Genomic DNA, 14,874 nt, shown 5'->3' on the forward strand with positions numbered 1-14,874 from the left:
ATCCATGCAATCCAGCATTGTATACTCTGAATTAAGCCCCACTGGTTTAAAGAGGACAAAGCAAAGTGTACAAGGCACTCTTTTTCAACAGCATAATATTTCATCCAACTGCACCACTCGCTATAGTTGGCATATTTACAGAATCAAAGTTCCATCAAAAACCTCCAGTATGTGCCCTCCCCTTTCAAACTCATAGAAAAATTCTTAAAATCCACAACCCATTTTGTCTCCCTAAATACTTCCTTGTACCCTAATTGTATGCCAAGGTATTGTTAACATTGATTGAGGACAATATAATTGTTGCTGTTCTGATTCCAAGGCAGTAAAATCACACCAATGAAACAGGACAATTCTCTTGTCTATGCTTTATTTCTTTTGTACTAGAGGAAAACCTGCTTTCACATTTTCTTTTTTTCTTTCTTTTTAAATATTGACGCATGGTGCGTGTGTGTGTTTGCCATACAAATTACTCCTAGTAATATATGCTGAGTATTGCAGAGCCCATTTGGCCAGATTCTAATAGCTCCCCTTGGGAGCTGACACTAGCTTTCAGCCGTAGCCCATCACTGCAGATTAGCACAAGAACATGTGCTGCAACGGCATCCAGTTTTGCTTCTCTTACACCAAGAGATGATATTCTGAGAATCCACAAGCAAGTCCTGTGCGCCTCTGAGAACTGGAATTCTATTTTTAAGACGAACAATATTAAACCAAACAAAAGCCAACTAACTTTTCTGTTAAGCTACTGCAAAATCTTGTACTTTGTGTCACAAAATGTCTCTACAGAGTTAAATAAAGTACATTTTGCATAATTCATAGGTTAGCACAACCTGCTACTAAGCGTGTAACATTTAAACTATGCTGAGCTAGCGTCTTTCAATTTAAATGAAGCAAGCAGCCTTTAATTTCATGTGATTTTTGAAGTAATATTTGCTTTAGATAGATGCTTTCTAGAATATTTACTTAAAGAGCCTAAAGTAGAAAAGCCAGATCCACATGGGCATCATTAAATGTACCCCAAGGAGCATATAATCTTATCAGAATGGTGGAGATTGTACTCCAAACATTAATTATGTATTATTAGCCACAGGAAAATAAATATTACATGTTTTGTGTGTAATTTTTCTGCCTTTGCTCTGTATTTTTTTTTAAATGGCATCCAATAAAGATACAGGCTTGTTTAAACTTAATTCAATTTAAATTAAATTCTCTGTATTTTTTATATTATTGAGAAAAAAGAATACATTTCCATATCTGAGAGGACTAACAGGAAACAAAAATCTGCTCCTTCATCTGACCTTCAACAATTATGTCCTCTTCAGCAAAAAAGGAAAAGGAAAAGGAAAAAAGAATACACACAGCTGTTTTATTAATTTATAAGCACGGGGCAAGCCTTCTCTAAGTCACTTCAGTAGCAGAGCTATATAAAAGCACACAGCAGCATCGTGTATGGCTTTTTAAGCATTCGGGTATCCAAGACAAAGGCTGAAAGATTTGAAATATGTTCAATACTCACTGAAGGCAGCAACTGCCAGAGCCAGTGTGACAATAATGGAAGCCCATGAAACCCACAGTGCCTTCTTTCTGTAGCTTTGAGCTTCATGCGGTTTTAGTCTTGTGCTGCTTTCTAGTAAACCTGGTAAGGGAATCAGAAGAGGAAATCAGTGTGGGCTGTGTTTTATTCCCCTTTTAAAGGAAAAAAAGAAATTAGGTCCATTCAGAACCAAACCAGGAATTCCTTGTGTATTTTTCCCGTTTAGGAGAAATCCTGTTCACCTTATTTATATACCATAAATAATGCTAAAGCAGGTGCATGGGTTCAGGTTTGTCTTTGTATTTCACAGGAGGTTAAAAAAAAAAGAGTACAAATTGCTGCCTGGAGCAACCTGGAGCCAATCATAAAATAACCAGACATCTTTAGATTTTTGCATTCACACACTCAATTCCTGATCAAACCTTAAAGAGCATGGGGAGAGATTGCTTAAGGTGCCAGTGAAACAGATGCACAAACCGAGCAGCAGCTTGATAGAAGAGCAAAATAAAGGTGCTGATATGATGCATTTCTGAAAATCAGAGCAGGTGCAGTAGAGGTTAACATACGCCATTGTTGTGCAGCCATCTCCCCAAGCTTGTTGGGTTTTTTGTGTATTTCAGTTCTAATGACTTTATTTGCTCTAGCAAAATTTAGTCAAAATAAAACAAAACAGGTGTGTTCATGTATTAAGCTCCCCTCCCCCTTCGTCTTGTTCACTCTGTGATCTCTGGAAAGAATAGAATAAATATTTCCAGCTGGATTTTGCTAACTCTTGACAACAAATGAGCCAACAGGATCAGACTTAACAAAACCCCAATGAATTAGTGGGGTCCATACCAAAAGAGCAATAGGAGGATCTATGCCCCGCCAAAATAGAACACATATTTGTGGTGCAAAATTAATAACATTATAGTTAAAATAGTTAAAACCAGTTCTTGGTTGCTACTTGGATTCTGAAAGATGGTACAAGTCTAAATTGTTTAAACACCACTCGAATTAAAATTTATGCATTTTACATTAAAATATTTGAATCTTACATACTATTAGAATTGGACAAATGTTTTACAATTTGCTACCTCCAGGGGAAAAAGGAATGTGTCACCAGGTAAATTGTTCCCCTTAAAACATATTGTGCTTGTATGTGTGAAAAATCTTTGGGGATTGCACACAAGCATCTATCAGCCAAACACATAAAATGAAAATAGTTTCACAGGTAATGCTAGACCTTTGCAACTTATATCATGAGTGCAAATCCCATCCAGAATGTGACTTCAAATCTTCCTGTGGCACATACCTGGGTTAATTTTTACACAGACAAGACTAGAAAACCTATATTATAATTATAAAGTCATGTTCACATTTGAAGATTACTGCATTTGATATTTTAGTACATGTAATGAAAGATGTGATGTGTTTTATTAAATTGATATTTTTCCCCATTTGTCTGTAAAAATAATTTGTAATTGATACAAAGAAACTCTCCTGCTGACAATACATTTATGAAGTTGGTTTTTTACATATGCTGCTTTAATTGTTATTACACAGACTTTTTTTATTTCAGATTAACTAAAATAATTTTAATGCATTTTCTTATTCCAAATACAGTAGTCACACACAAAGATTCTCTGAATCCTAACTAAAGTAGAGAGGGGACTCTCACAACTTTGTTTTATACTAGACACTGAAAAAGACTAAGCTTCCTTAAAGGCTGAAGCTAAAACCTTCATACTTTGTCCATGATCCATCAAAATGCACCTAAACACCCTACAGACCTAGCATTTCAAAAAGAAAAGAATAAATTCATTGACATTTTGATTGAATAAAGCAAAAAATAAAAACTATTCCTAACATTTCCTTGGAAAGAATAATAGCTCAGACCTGTGAGTTTGTTATCAATGGAAAGGGAGGGACAAGGAATGAGCTTCTGAGTTCTTTGTCTTATTTCCCCCATACATCCATTATCTTTTACTAGGTCCTTTGTTCCTTCTCACCATCATCGTCTTACATCTATAGAAGATGTTTAGTGGGAAGATCATTTCTAGGTGAATCAATATCCCTCTATTCTTGAGCCCAAACTCTTGAATAGACCAACTTGGCATATACTGCCCAATCCTTATAAAGTGACTAAGCCACTGCAAAAGGCCTTCAAATATCACTATTTCGTTTAGAAAAGCGGCTCCTAATTAAATAAAAATAAAAATGGATGCACAGTGACCCATCATACCCAACAGAATGCTGCCTGGGAATAGGATCATCCCTTTTTAACTCTGAAACTGAAAAGACTGTGGACAGTTGCAGAGAACGAAGAGCAAAGAGCAGGCTCCAAGTCAGGCACGGAGCTGTTTGGCTTTAGATGAAACAGAATGCCATGGGAAGAGTGCAGAGAAAGAAAAACACACAAATCTATTGAATAGGCACGTGCTTGGCAGGTGCCTGTTAGGGAGACAATAGACTGAATGCCCCTTCTTTCTAAGAAGGGGTGTGGAATGGGTAAAATAACATGCTTTCTTTGCAGTCAATGGGGACGCCTGTCTGCATTGTAGTGAATGCATTTTAAATTGCATTTTGAAGACTGGGTGGTTCAACACTAAAGAAAAGGCTGGTGTTTCTTTGTTTAAGGCTGTCAGTGCTCCATTTCTTTTCTAAAATAAAAAAGAATGAGTGAGCAAAGAATTTAACTGCAAGGTTGGCAAAATAGATTGTGTTAAGTGTGTGTGTGTTTGTGTAGAGAGAGAAAGAATTAAATATGAAAGACAAACCAACAGCACAAGCTTAACCTTGTCTACTCTGAAGTAAGTCCTAATGAATTCGATGGGACTTACTCCCAGGCAAGCAGAGTTAAGATTTCAGTCCAAATATTAAGAAGGGTCAAGGAGGACTGAGAATGGTCATTCAGATGGCTGCTGCAGGTGATAAGGCAATGGACGACAAGCAGATGAGTTGTGAGGAAAGAACAGCTAGCGGTGGAGGAGAGAGACCACGGGAGGTCCATAGATGATGTATGAGAAGCTGGAGTGGCTGAGGAAGGTGAAATACAGGAGGCAGGATTCAGCAATGGAGGATGCACGGCAAAAATGGGTCTATAGGAAGGAAAGGGCGGTAAAGGCATAAGAAGGGATGAAGTGTGGGGTCTTGGCATGATATAGCTGGTTACAAGAGCGACGTGGCAGAATTTAGTGGGGTTAAGAGTAGCGATTTATTGGTCAGCGAGGTAAATTAGAAAGTGCTAGGACGTCCGTGAGGGAGATATAGAGACGAGCGGGTGGGCTGCAGAGACTTGGCCGGACCCGGGATGGCGAGAGAGAGAGAGAAGTGCTAGGCGCGTAGAAAGGAGCCGGCCATAGGGGTGAGGTGATTGAAAGAAGGCTTTCCTAGAGAGTCGCCTGGGAGCGGTGGCTTCGCGGTGGGTCGGTCCTGTTCGACGCCAACTTAAGGAATCTTTCGGGAGCCGGCCAGGTGCAGGGCGCGCGCGGGAAAGGAAGAGAAATGGGCGCGTGACAGGAGCCTGGTTTCTGCAGGGGGGGGGGGAGGAGAAGCATGTTGTGGGGAGACGTCACTGGCCCCAAAGACTCACCTCTATCCTCCAGCTCTTCGCTGAACTGCACGTCCTCCCCGACGCGCAGCGTCTCCGCTGGCTGCGGGTCCCGGGCCGGGTAGGCTGGCGGGGGAGTGGTCCCGGGGGGCTGCACGATGGTGGGCTCGGGGAAGCTGTTGCTGCCGCCGCCCAGTTCGTCTCCGGACGTCTCCATAGTTGGGCAAGGCGGCAGAGAAAGCAGAGCAAAGGAAGAGGAGGGCGAGGCGGCAGGGGACGCCAAGCCGGGGAAAAGGCGCGCTCGCGCGGGGAAAGAGACGCCGAGGCTTCCTTCTCACGAGCCAGGCATGCAGCGAGCGAAAGGGGCCGTCGCCTCGCCTCGCCCTGGCCGCTCCTCCTCGCACATCAACTGCAGGTGGGACCCGCCGGCGGCCTCCCCGGTCGCTCGGCTCCTCCCACCGTCCTCGAGGCGGACGAGAGCGCGCCCAAACTCCCCTCCCCGAGCTCCGGCGTCGGAGGGGCTCAAGAGCTGGCGGCGTCTCTCCAGACTCGGAGTCCCAACAAGCCTTGCCTAAAACCTCCCGTTAGCCGAAGCCAATGCTAGGCTGCAGTTAGCAGGAGACACTACACCTCGTGTTAGCACGAGTCTGAGCTCCCACCCGCATCATGGGAAGTTTATGTTTAATTCAACTTGTGCGCTGCCCTATTACCGAAAGAGGTCTCGGTCGCGGCTGGGGGAAGCAGCGCGCTCAACCCGCAGCCACCCTTTTAAAAATGCTATAAATTAAAGGAGGAGGAGGAGGGCTTTCCGGGCGTGTGAGGATTGTAGCAGCGATTGCGGTTTAAATAAAAACAAAAAACTATCTCAGCCCGACCTTGCTTGTTTAAAGAGATGCACCACAATCTATAGTATGTTTACTCGAAATTAGCTTTGGTTGAGCTCAGTGGGACTTACTACCAAGTGTTGCAGACTTACGAAGGAGTAAGGCTGCAATCCTAACCCTATCGAAAGCATGGTTAGGATTGTGGTGTAAGCCCCACTGAATACAGTTCTTCCCAGTAATCCTGAAAATCTGAAAGGACCGCAAATCTTGAGCCATCCCATTCCCAACACCTCTTGCTTCATAGATTGGTAATCCTTAGAAATTTTGATATGTAGCTGTACAGCTTTGGCAATACGGCAAAAACCAATCCTAGAAAATGGATGTCTATATAGGTGGGTTTGAGGCCTCATAGTGGTATACAGTCTGATTTTGTTGAGACACCATCCCTATTTGCAAACATTCACAGTACACTTAGAGGGGAGGAATGGTAAGGGTAGCACCAAGTGTTCCCCCTTCTAAATTCATATACATAATGGGTGTGTGGCACATGAAAAAGACCATAGGCGCCGACTCCATGGGGCTTGAGGGGGCTTGAGCCCCCTCAAAAATTTTTTTGGGGGGGCTCAGCCCCCCCAATAATCTCGGGCGCCCTTGCCGCCGTCCCCCGCCTCCTCCCCACCTGCTCCCTCCCCAGCCAGCCAGCCAGCCGCGCGCCCTAGCTGGAGAGCCCCGGCCGTCCCCCGCGAGAACAGGGGAATCCCCGGGGGCGGGGGCTTCTGCCTCTAGCCCCAGGTTTCCCGCATATCAGCTGTTCCGGAGCTGATTAATAGGCAGCAGCACGCTCTCCCCTATTCGCTCACGAGGGGGCGGCGCCACTTTATTTGCATATTCATGAGCTTATTTGCATATTCATGAGCTTATTTACATTTCACGAGCTTTCCCGGGCCCCCCCAATATTTTTTATAAGTCCGCGTCCCTGAAAAAGACCACAAGATTATACCTGAATTGTAGGATATGAAGCACACCTTCTGACCCCAGCTGCTATGGAGGTTAGACATGTGGAAGGGGTGAGAAACAGCTGTGATTCCTGCTGCTCCATTGCATAAGCAAAAATGTCCACACGCTGTTAAGGACTTCCTAAGGTGAGTTAATGTGATGTTCAGAAAAATACCTGTTAAAAAAGTTCTCAGCCACAGAATGGTCCCAACTGTCTAGATTTGTGGGTGGCTAAACATTTTTCTATAGCCTGTGTGATGGGTTAGCCTTATCCACTCAGGAAAATGCATCACAAAGGAATAGGAAAAGGGGGGGCTACATATAGGGACTAGTGAGTAAGCCCACAAAATAAGTGACTATTGGAAGGGACTGAAGCAGGCAAGGCTGCTGATGGACAAGTAGAAGGATAGGATGGTGGGTTGGGCAAGACCAGCAGGGTCTCCAGACCTTTGGCTCGCATTAAAACAGGAAAAAGTCAGTTATACATTTTTGAAGAAAGTTACGAGTCCTAAAACCTGACTCATTTGAAATAAAATAGGTTTCCTCCCTATTGGGGGAGGGGAATGCAATATTACAGTCACTTCTTACCAATTTTTCATCACTTAGCTGTTGTTTATTAATATAAGGTAAAGGTAAAGGGACCCCTGACCATTAGGCCCAGTCGTGACCTACTCTGGGGTTGCGGCGCTCATCTTGCTTTATTGGCCGAGGGAGCTGGCGTACAGCTTCCGGGTCATGTGGCCAGCATGACTAAGCCTCTTCTGGCGAACCAGAGCAGCGCACGGAAACGCAGTTTACCTTCCCGTCGGAGCGGTACCTATTTATCTATTTGCACTTTGACGTGCTTTCGAACTGCTAGGTTGGCAGGAGCAGGGACCGAGCAACAGGAGCTCACCCCGTCGCGGGGATTCAAACCGCCGACCTTCTGATCAGCAAGTCGTGTAACCTTAAATAGTACCGGTAATTGTTTGGTTTTAGCCACTATGGTAGAATGTTATCAAACAATTACCATAGTTGCTAAAACCTCAAGTCTGAGAACTTTATGGCAAAACCAAACATAAATAGATAATCTGACAACCAAAGTCTGCTAAAATAAAAGGGCTTTTAGTAACAGCAAGAAAGGGAGCCAACCAAACTTCATGGGACAAAATATTCCATAATCAAGGTGCAACCACTGAGAAGACTGTTTCATCCCACTTAAACATGCTTCTACCCAAGTGGAGCCCAGAGTAGACCCTTTCCATCCAATTTTCAGCAGGCAGGGTGATATGGAAGGAAGCAATCACCCTGCCTGCTGAAAATTGGATGGAATTGCCAATGCTTTGAATTGTGCCAGGAAAGAAGTTGGTAATCAGTACAATGTAATCTCAGAGGTATGCACTCACCAGCGTCCTTGCAATTGCATACGGGACGCTTTGAGACTCCTGAAGGGGAGTGAAAGGCGGGATATCAAATCCAAACTCTTCTTCTTCTTCTTCTTCTTCTTCTTCTTCTTCTTCAATGTGATCTCAGAGGTATGCACTCACCAGCGTCCTTGCAATTGCATACGGGACCATTTGAAGCTTCTCAAGACTTTTCAAATAAAGCCCCATGTACTGTGTGTTTAATTAATCCAACCTAGTTGTACCTAAGGCATGTTTTTTCATGCAAAGTTCTAGCCTCCTCAGAAATGAGCATAGCTGGTCAAATGCTCCTGGCTACATCCTCTATCTGGTCTTCCGTTTGTAAAACTGAGCCCCAAACACGCCCACACCAGATTGTAATTACTCCAAAACAAGCTGAAACACTATTCCAGAGACTGTCTCTTTCTTTAGCATTTTTAGATGGTACTTGATACATACCAGGATTAATAAAATGTTTTCAACATTTGAAATGCATGGTTTTCCCCTCAGATTTTTTATTATTATTATTCTATGTGGATTGTTGGAAAGGGTAATTGGAATTATTTCACAGATTTATGCACTTTAACTTAGTAATGAACCCTTTAACACCTTAAAATTCCTGGTATAAAATATTTGTTTTGGATATTAGGTGAATACAGAAATGGCTTTTAAAGGGTCTGTATCTGGCAAAAAAAGGCTAAGGCATGTGTCTCTCAATCTATTTCCTATTGCTGTAACAAAATTATAATAATTATAATTTATTTATACTGCCCTAGTCTCTGTCCTCCTATCCAGCAACACGAGAAAGGTTCTTGTCCATTGTCTCTGAAGTCAGCCTTAACTACGGGTCATATTTATGAATAAACACAGGCGGCTTTGATTGAGCTGAATAAGGGGTTAGTCTAACCAATGACCACTAATTTTGACTTAGTAAACTCTGACCACATCAGAACCCCTGACATGTCAACAGTCCTCTTTTTATTAAATACATCATTTCTGCTGAGCCTTTTAGGGTTATCCTTCCATTGAATCCACTTTATGTCCATCCTAATCTGTACTGAGGGTATAATATTAGCCCTATACCTAATAATAGCCATATTTACCTCAATACCAACACTCCAACTATTGCTGTTATACCAATTCTACTCCTAGCAATATCCGCCTTTGAAGCTGCAACAGGCCTCACCCTTCTAGTCAGTTTTGTCTTCCATTTGGTAGGGGAAAACTAAGAAATGTCCAGTTTATGCCTTTTCCAGATATTTCCCTGGCTTGAATATGTGGTTAGATTGCTCAATTGGTAGCACTTGATCTCAGGAGCCTCATACTAGGCAAAAAGATTTCTGTATTGCATGGAGTTAGACTAGATGACCCTCATAGTCTCTTCCAACTTTGCAATTCTATGATCTGTGTACTGTTTTCTGCCTAAGTGCAGACTAATCAAACCTCAAAGATCCTCTCTTATGGAGGCTAATCTCATCCACACACACTTCCTAGTACTCATATTTAAAATAAATAGTTTGAAGTGGACTTCTGTTTACCTTCAACTGAAGCTAGTCAGGATCAGGTCCCAAGTACTCGTCAATTATTTTATTGATACATCAACTAAATATTTGTGATTTGATTGTTAGCAGTTATTAGATGTGAAGAATAAAGAAAAGTGGGTTTAAAAATAAACGTAGTTCAAATCCATCCTGTTGAGCTTGTCTGAATGAGGCTGTGGATGGTTTTCTAAAGTCAGCAATTTTCATTAATGGCAGAACTTCGGCAATGCTTTTACAGCAGTCATTTGGGACCGTTTGTTAGTGACTATTACAACAATGGCTTAAATATATATAATATCTCTTAATCCTAAATACTAATCCTTGAGATACATTCAGCTGAGCTTTCAAATATAAGTTTATTAAATAGGGAAATGGAATCGAGGGGAAAAAACATTAAGGTTGAGCTAGGAGCTGGTTTGTTTTAAATTTTCAAAGACCTATGCATATTAAATGTTTATTTGGTGCGGGGGGGTGTTGACCAGTGGGACAAATATTCCTTGTGACAGGATGCAAGTGTAAATATATGGTGACTGTGTTCTTTATTACATGTATTGCTGTTAGTGTTGCAGTATTTCCCTTCATATAGGAGGAAGACACTAAAGCAGGTTCAGGGAGCCTGTGGCTTTCCAGAAGCTGCTGGACTACAACTCCCATAATTCCTGAGCATTGGCCACACTTGACTGGGGCTGATGGAGGTTGCCGTCCACCCCACCAGCCCCAATGGGAACCTGCCACTGCCTAGGAGTAAGCCCCACTGAACCCAATTGGACTTACTTCTTAGTAGACATGTATAGGATTGCACTCTGTGCTGTGCCTATACTCAGTGCATTCTTAAATTCATCAGAATTTACCAGCTTCCAGGAATGGGCTATCCAAAAATCTGTTATCTTTACTGGATATTTAGATTCAGTCTTATGATCAGTGGAGTTTCATTTGTTCCCTAGGAAGAGTTTTGAAGAAGCACATTAAAAGAGAAGGGGGGGGGCTAGAGGCTGTTATGCAAGCAAACCAGAAAAAAAATCCCCAGGTGTGTTTTAGAATATGCGTCAGGTAGTTTTCTGTTGACAATTTTTATACAGGTCATTATAATACAGAGAAACCAAATGTTGCATCACAGGTGCCTGAAAATGGTTTGTTTGTCTTTCCACATTGCTCAGTTCCCTAAGAGCACACTTACCACTTTAGTGTATTTTGATGCTAAGTGGTCAAACAAGTTTATTGCTAGTCATTTACTTTATTTCTTAGGACACTGAAGCAGAAACAGCCCTGATTTGAGGGTGCTAAATCTGCAACATGTTAGTGTAGTACTTTCTGTTTTTGCCATAAGCAATGAATATGGTGTTTGTCATCCTATCAGCTTACGTTTATTTTTAAAAATGTTTTAAATCTTCATCGTAGTGATTTTAGATACTATTATTCTCGTTATTATTTCTGCTTCATATTTTTAAGAATAAATCTGAAAGTTTACAACACATTAGAACATCAAATAAAACAATCCAGGATAAAACATTACTAAAGAAAGTAAAATATTCCCCTAAAGGTTTCAAAACAAAGCATTACAAAGGAGGTTGACTACAGAATGCACATTTAACACAGTAAAGATAACAGAAAAATTATCTTAAACATTTCCAAACAAAACATTACTAAAATAAGTCAAATATAAAGTGCACATTTAAATCAGCATACGGCAATTAACAAGAGAAAACATATTGTCATAAGCATAGAACAAACCTGCTGCTGTTGCTGCCAATCCTGCCAGTGGTGGTTCATGGCAGCTGTAGAAGCTCAAGCTCGATGACTGGGGTCTGCACTAAGAGACAGCCAAGATGTTATCAAACTTCGTTAGAGTAACAGGAAATGCAAGTACTGTACTGTGCTCCCAGTTAAGTGAGGTTAGGTTATTGTAGCCATACTTCAAGTGGACCCATTAAAATCATTGGATTTCAGTTAGCCATTTAAATCCATTCACTTCACTGGGTCTATATTGAGTCAAATAACACTTCCTGTTTCGCAGTCCATGTCATCTGAAATAGGATTTTTTGCAATCTAACCAGGGCCGTCTTACCCATAGGGGTGCAGGGCACCTGGGCGCTGGGCTCTTGGGGGCGCTAGGCCAAGAGTCCGGGGCCCGAGAGTTGAGTCTGGGGAAGAGCCCGTCCATCAGTTGGAGCGCCGTGGCGGGCTCTTCTGCTCAGGCAGCTCTGCACCGGGAGTTTGGGGGCGACTGAGCCAGCAAGACGCTGAGGCGGCTGGCCAGCTACCCCCTCCTGCACACCTGGGACTGGGCAACCTGGGAGGGGGGCGCCAGCTGGATCTTTGCACCCCAGTGCCGCATATGCTTAAGACAGCCCTGAATCTAACACAAGGAGAGTGAAATGTGCAAGCACCTGATGCAGAAACAATATCTCCTTTCACTGCAACAGAGCTTTTAAAGAACAAACATCTCCAGTTATGAACAGATACTACAAAGGCCAATTGAGTACTTTGCTCGAGGGACCTCACATGCAATCAACTTAATTTATTTTAGTGGTCACTGTGAAATGTAAAAAATAAAATAAAAATCCAAACTTGAGCTCTGGGCGTTGTTTGAGAAACTGGGTTGGTATTAAACATCAAGTGGAAATTAAACATCAAGTGTGGCATAACTGAGAAAGTTTGACATAACATTATGAACCTCAGAAAAATGGGCTGTCACAGAAAAACCCTTTAATTTTTTTTTTTTAGAGATGAAGCTTTGAATTCAATGGCTGTGTTTACAATTCATGTTAAGCCATAGCTAATGTTCAGCTGTGGTTAACACAAACTAGCAGGGTGCTAGTGTGTGGTTCTCAGAGGTCCCTGCCTCACTCATTCCTTACCAGCCTCTGGAATGGAAGCTTGTGAATCAAAAGTTCCGTGGACTTTTGGTAATGACAAATCTCTCGCAGTGCCACAGTACCAGGCCTGTAGCGATTAGGTTTCTTGACTCCACTAGTAGAGGGAGTGCTTTTCCTAGCAGCTTTGGCAGCCAGCTGTTTATGTGGAGCTTTGCCACCAGTGGATTCACAGGCAGTCTGCTTGGTACGGGCCACTTCCCTTTACTTTTTCACTGTCAGGAATGGATCCTTTAAAAACATTTCCGGTCCTATCAGCTGCAAGATACATGTCCCACTCCTTACCCAACAAACCCACTACTCGATCCAAACTTATTATGATGGAAGTTTTTGGGTTAAGCTCACAAGGGTCTTGGTGGTGGTGGTTTTATAACAAGTATTTTTTTACAAAACAACAGCAGCAACCTTCCTTGAAATTCCAAATTGTTATGCCTGCTTATGAGGCCTAATCATAAGTTGCACACATGACTCTTTCCAACAATGGAACGCTTTCAGAAAGCAAAATGGACAAATCTTGAAAGTTACATATGAATGTACATTTGCAATGTGCAACATAGAGCAAAGTCATATAACATTAAATAGCAAACTTCTTATAATTTCAGAATGGTATTTTACAGCTCTCATGTTGCTGAAAATGTCAATGTCCTAAAAAAAAATCCCAGTTCCTCTGGACCATATACTAATACTTCCTGCCTGTCACCTCTGCCTATCTGTCTTTCAGTTTGTCTGTTTCCATGAAACGTCAAGCCACTAATACCCCCAAATTTCTGATACCCTATTATATAAGTTTAAAATTGAAATGGAGCTATGAGGACATGCTTTTTAAAATTATTTTTATAATATTTTATATTCCTGTGGTTGGCTTTGTACTTTTTTAATTTAAAAAGTTGGTATATAAATCAGTTAAATAATGCAATTGGTTTGAATAATCGGGGGGGGGGGATGCATTTGAGGTTCAAAGAAAGACTTCTCATATACCAAGGATGTCTCCTGTGCTAGTTCAGAGCTGCCGATTCAGAAGTCATTGGTGAAGTCCAGCATCCATTAAATTACATAACAAAGGTAGGAGAGTTAGGATAATTTCAACACTTTGAAATATCCAGACATCGCCAATATGAAATATATATAGACATCGCCAGTATGTTAATTCTCCTACAGCTGTTTGTGTAATAAGTGGGGGAAGGGTGTCACTCATGAATAGAGGGAATGACCTGAATGCAAAAATTACCAGGTTCAAATCTCAGCATCGGGGAAAGAGAGGCACTTCTCTAATGTCCTGCAGGATTGCTGCCAGTCAGACACTGAGCTAGATGAGCCTGACATCTAGGAAGCAGTCCAATGCACAACAGGTGCATCTTAGTTGTTACTTAGCTATATTTGTTACTTAGCTATATTTTCATTTTACACTGTCTGCTGCTTTTTAAGACTTCTCTTTTAGCTGTTCATCATGACCTTCTTGACCAGAGGTCAGCAACCTTATTCAGCTGTGAGCTGGTCCACCGTCCCTCAGACCATGTGGTGGGCAGGACTATTTTTTTGGGGGGGGGGAATGAATGGATTCCTATGCCCCACAAATAACTCAGAGATGCATTTTAAATAAAAGCACACATTCTACTCATGTAAAAACACCAGGCAGGCTCCACAAATAACCCAGAGCTGCATTTTTTAAAAAGGGACACATTCTACTCATGTAAAAATACGCTGATTCCCGGACCATCTGCGGGCTGGATTGAGAAGGCGATTGGGCCACATCCTTGGGATGCCTACCCCTGTTCTTGACCTAGGCTTTAAAAACAAAACTAGTGTCTCTTCTGCGTGCATCACCTGTCCTTAAAAATGTAGCTTCCAATTCATTCAACCTATTACTTTAGATTCTGCATCTCTTAGTTTCCATTTCTTGTTTTGTCAGGCTGCTTGTTCCCTCCTCTCTTCCTCTTGGCACCACACTTGTTAAAATTTGAAAAGGATAACAGCAGAAGTGCCATAAACACTGAGTGTGTGACTTATGCTGGCAACACTCACCCACAAAGCCTAATTTGCAATGGATTAACTTGCCCTTAATTTTAATTTAATTAAATGTGAAAACAGCACGTGGTATATGTACCTGTGAGAATGTTTTTAAAAGTTAAAAAATTAACAAGCTTTTAGAAATCTAAACAAGCTGCCACAAGACAATGCCCCACCCAAGCTAG

The 14,874-nt window shown here is 42.0% G+C and overlaps 1 protein-coding gene across 1 annotated transcript in view; it reads right to left on the minus strand.

The window, feature by feature from the left end:
- TMEM163 (transmembrane protein 163) overlaps positions 1-5,797 on the minus strand; it is a 69,243-nt gene extending 63,446 nt beyond the window's left edge. The window contains exons 1-2 of the mRNA XM_082199473.1: positions 5,109-5,797; positions 1,517-1,636 (exon numbers count right to left, since the gene is read on the minus strand). Coding sequence (XP_082055599.1) covers positions 1,517-1,636; positions 5,109-5,283 — 295 coding nt within the window. The 5' untranslated portion in view covers positions 5,284-5,797. The remainder of the gene's footprint in view (positions 1-1,516; positions 1,637-5,108) is intronic.
- Between the last annotated feature and the right edge of the window lie 9,077 nt (positions 5,798-14,874).

Source organism: Podarcis vaucheri, assembly GCF_965113315.1.
Source record: "Podarcis vaucheri genome assembly, chromosome: 1".
In the NCBI taxonomy this organism is placed as follows: domain Eukaryota; kingdom Metazoa; phylum Chordata; class Lepidosauria; order Squamata; family Lacertidae; genus Podarcis; species Podarcis vaucheri.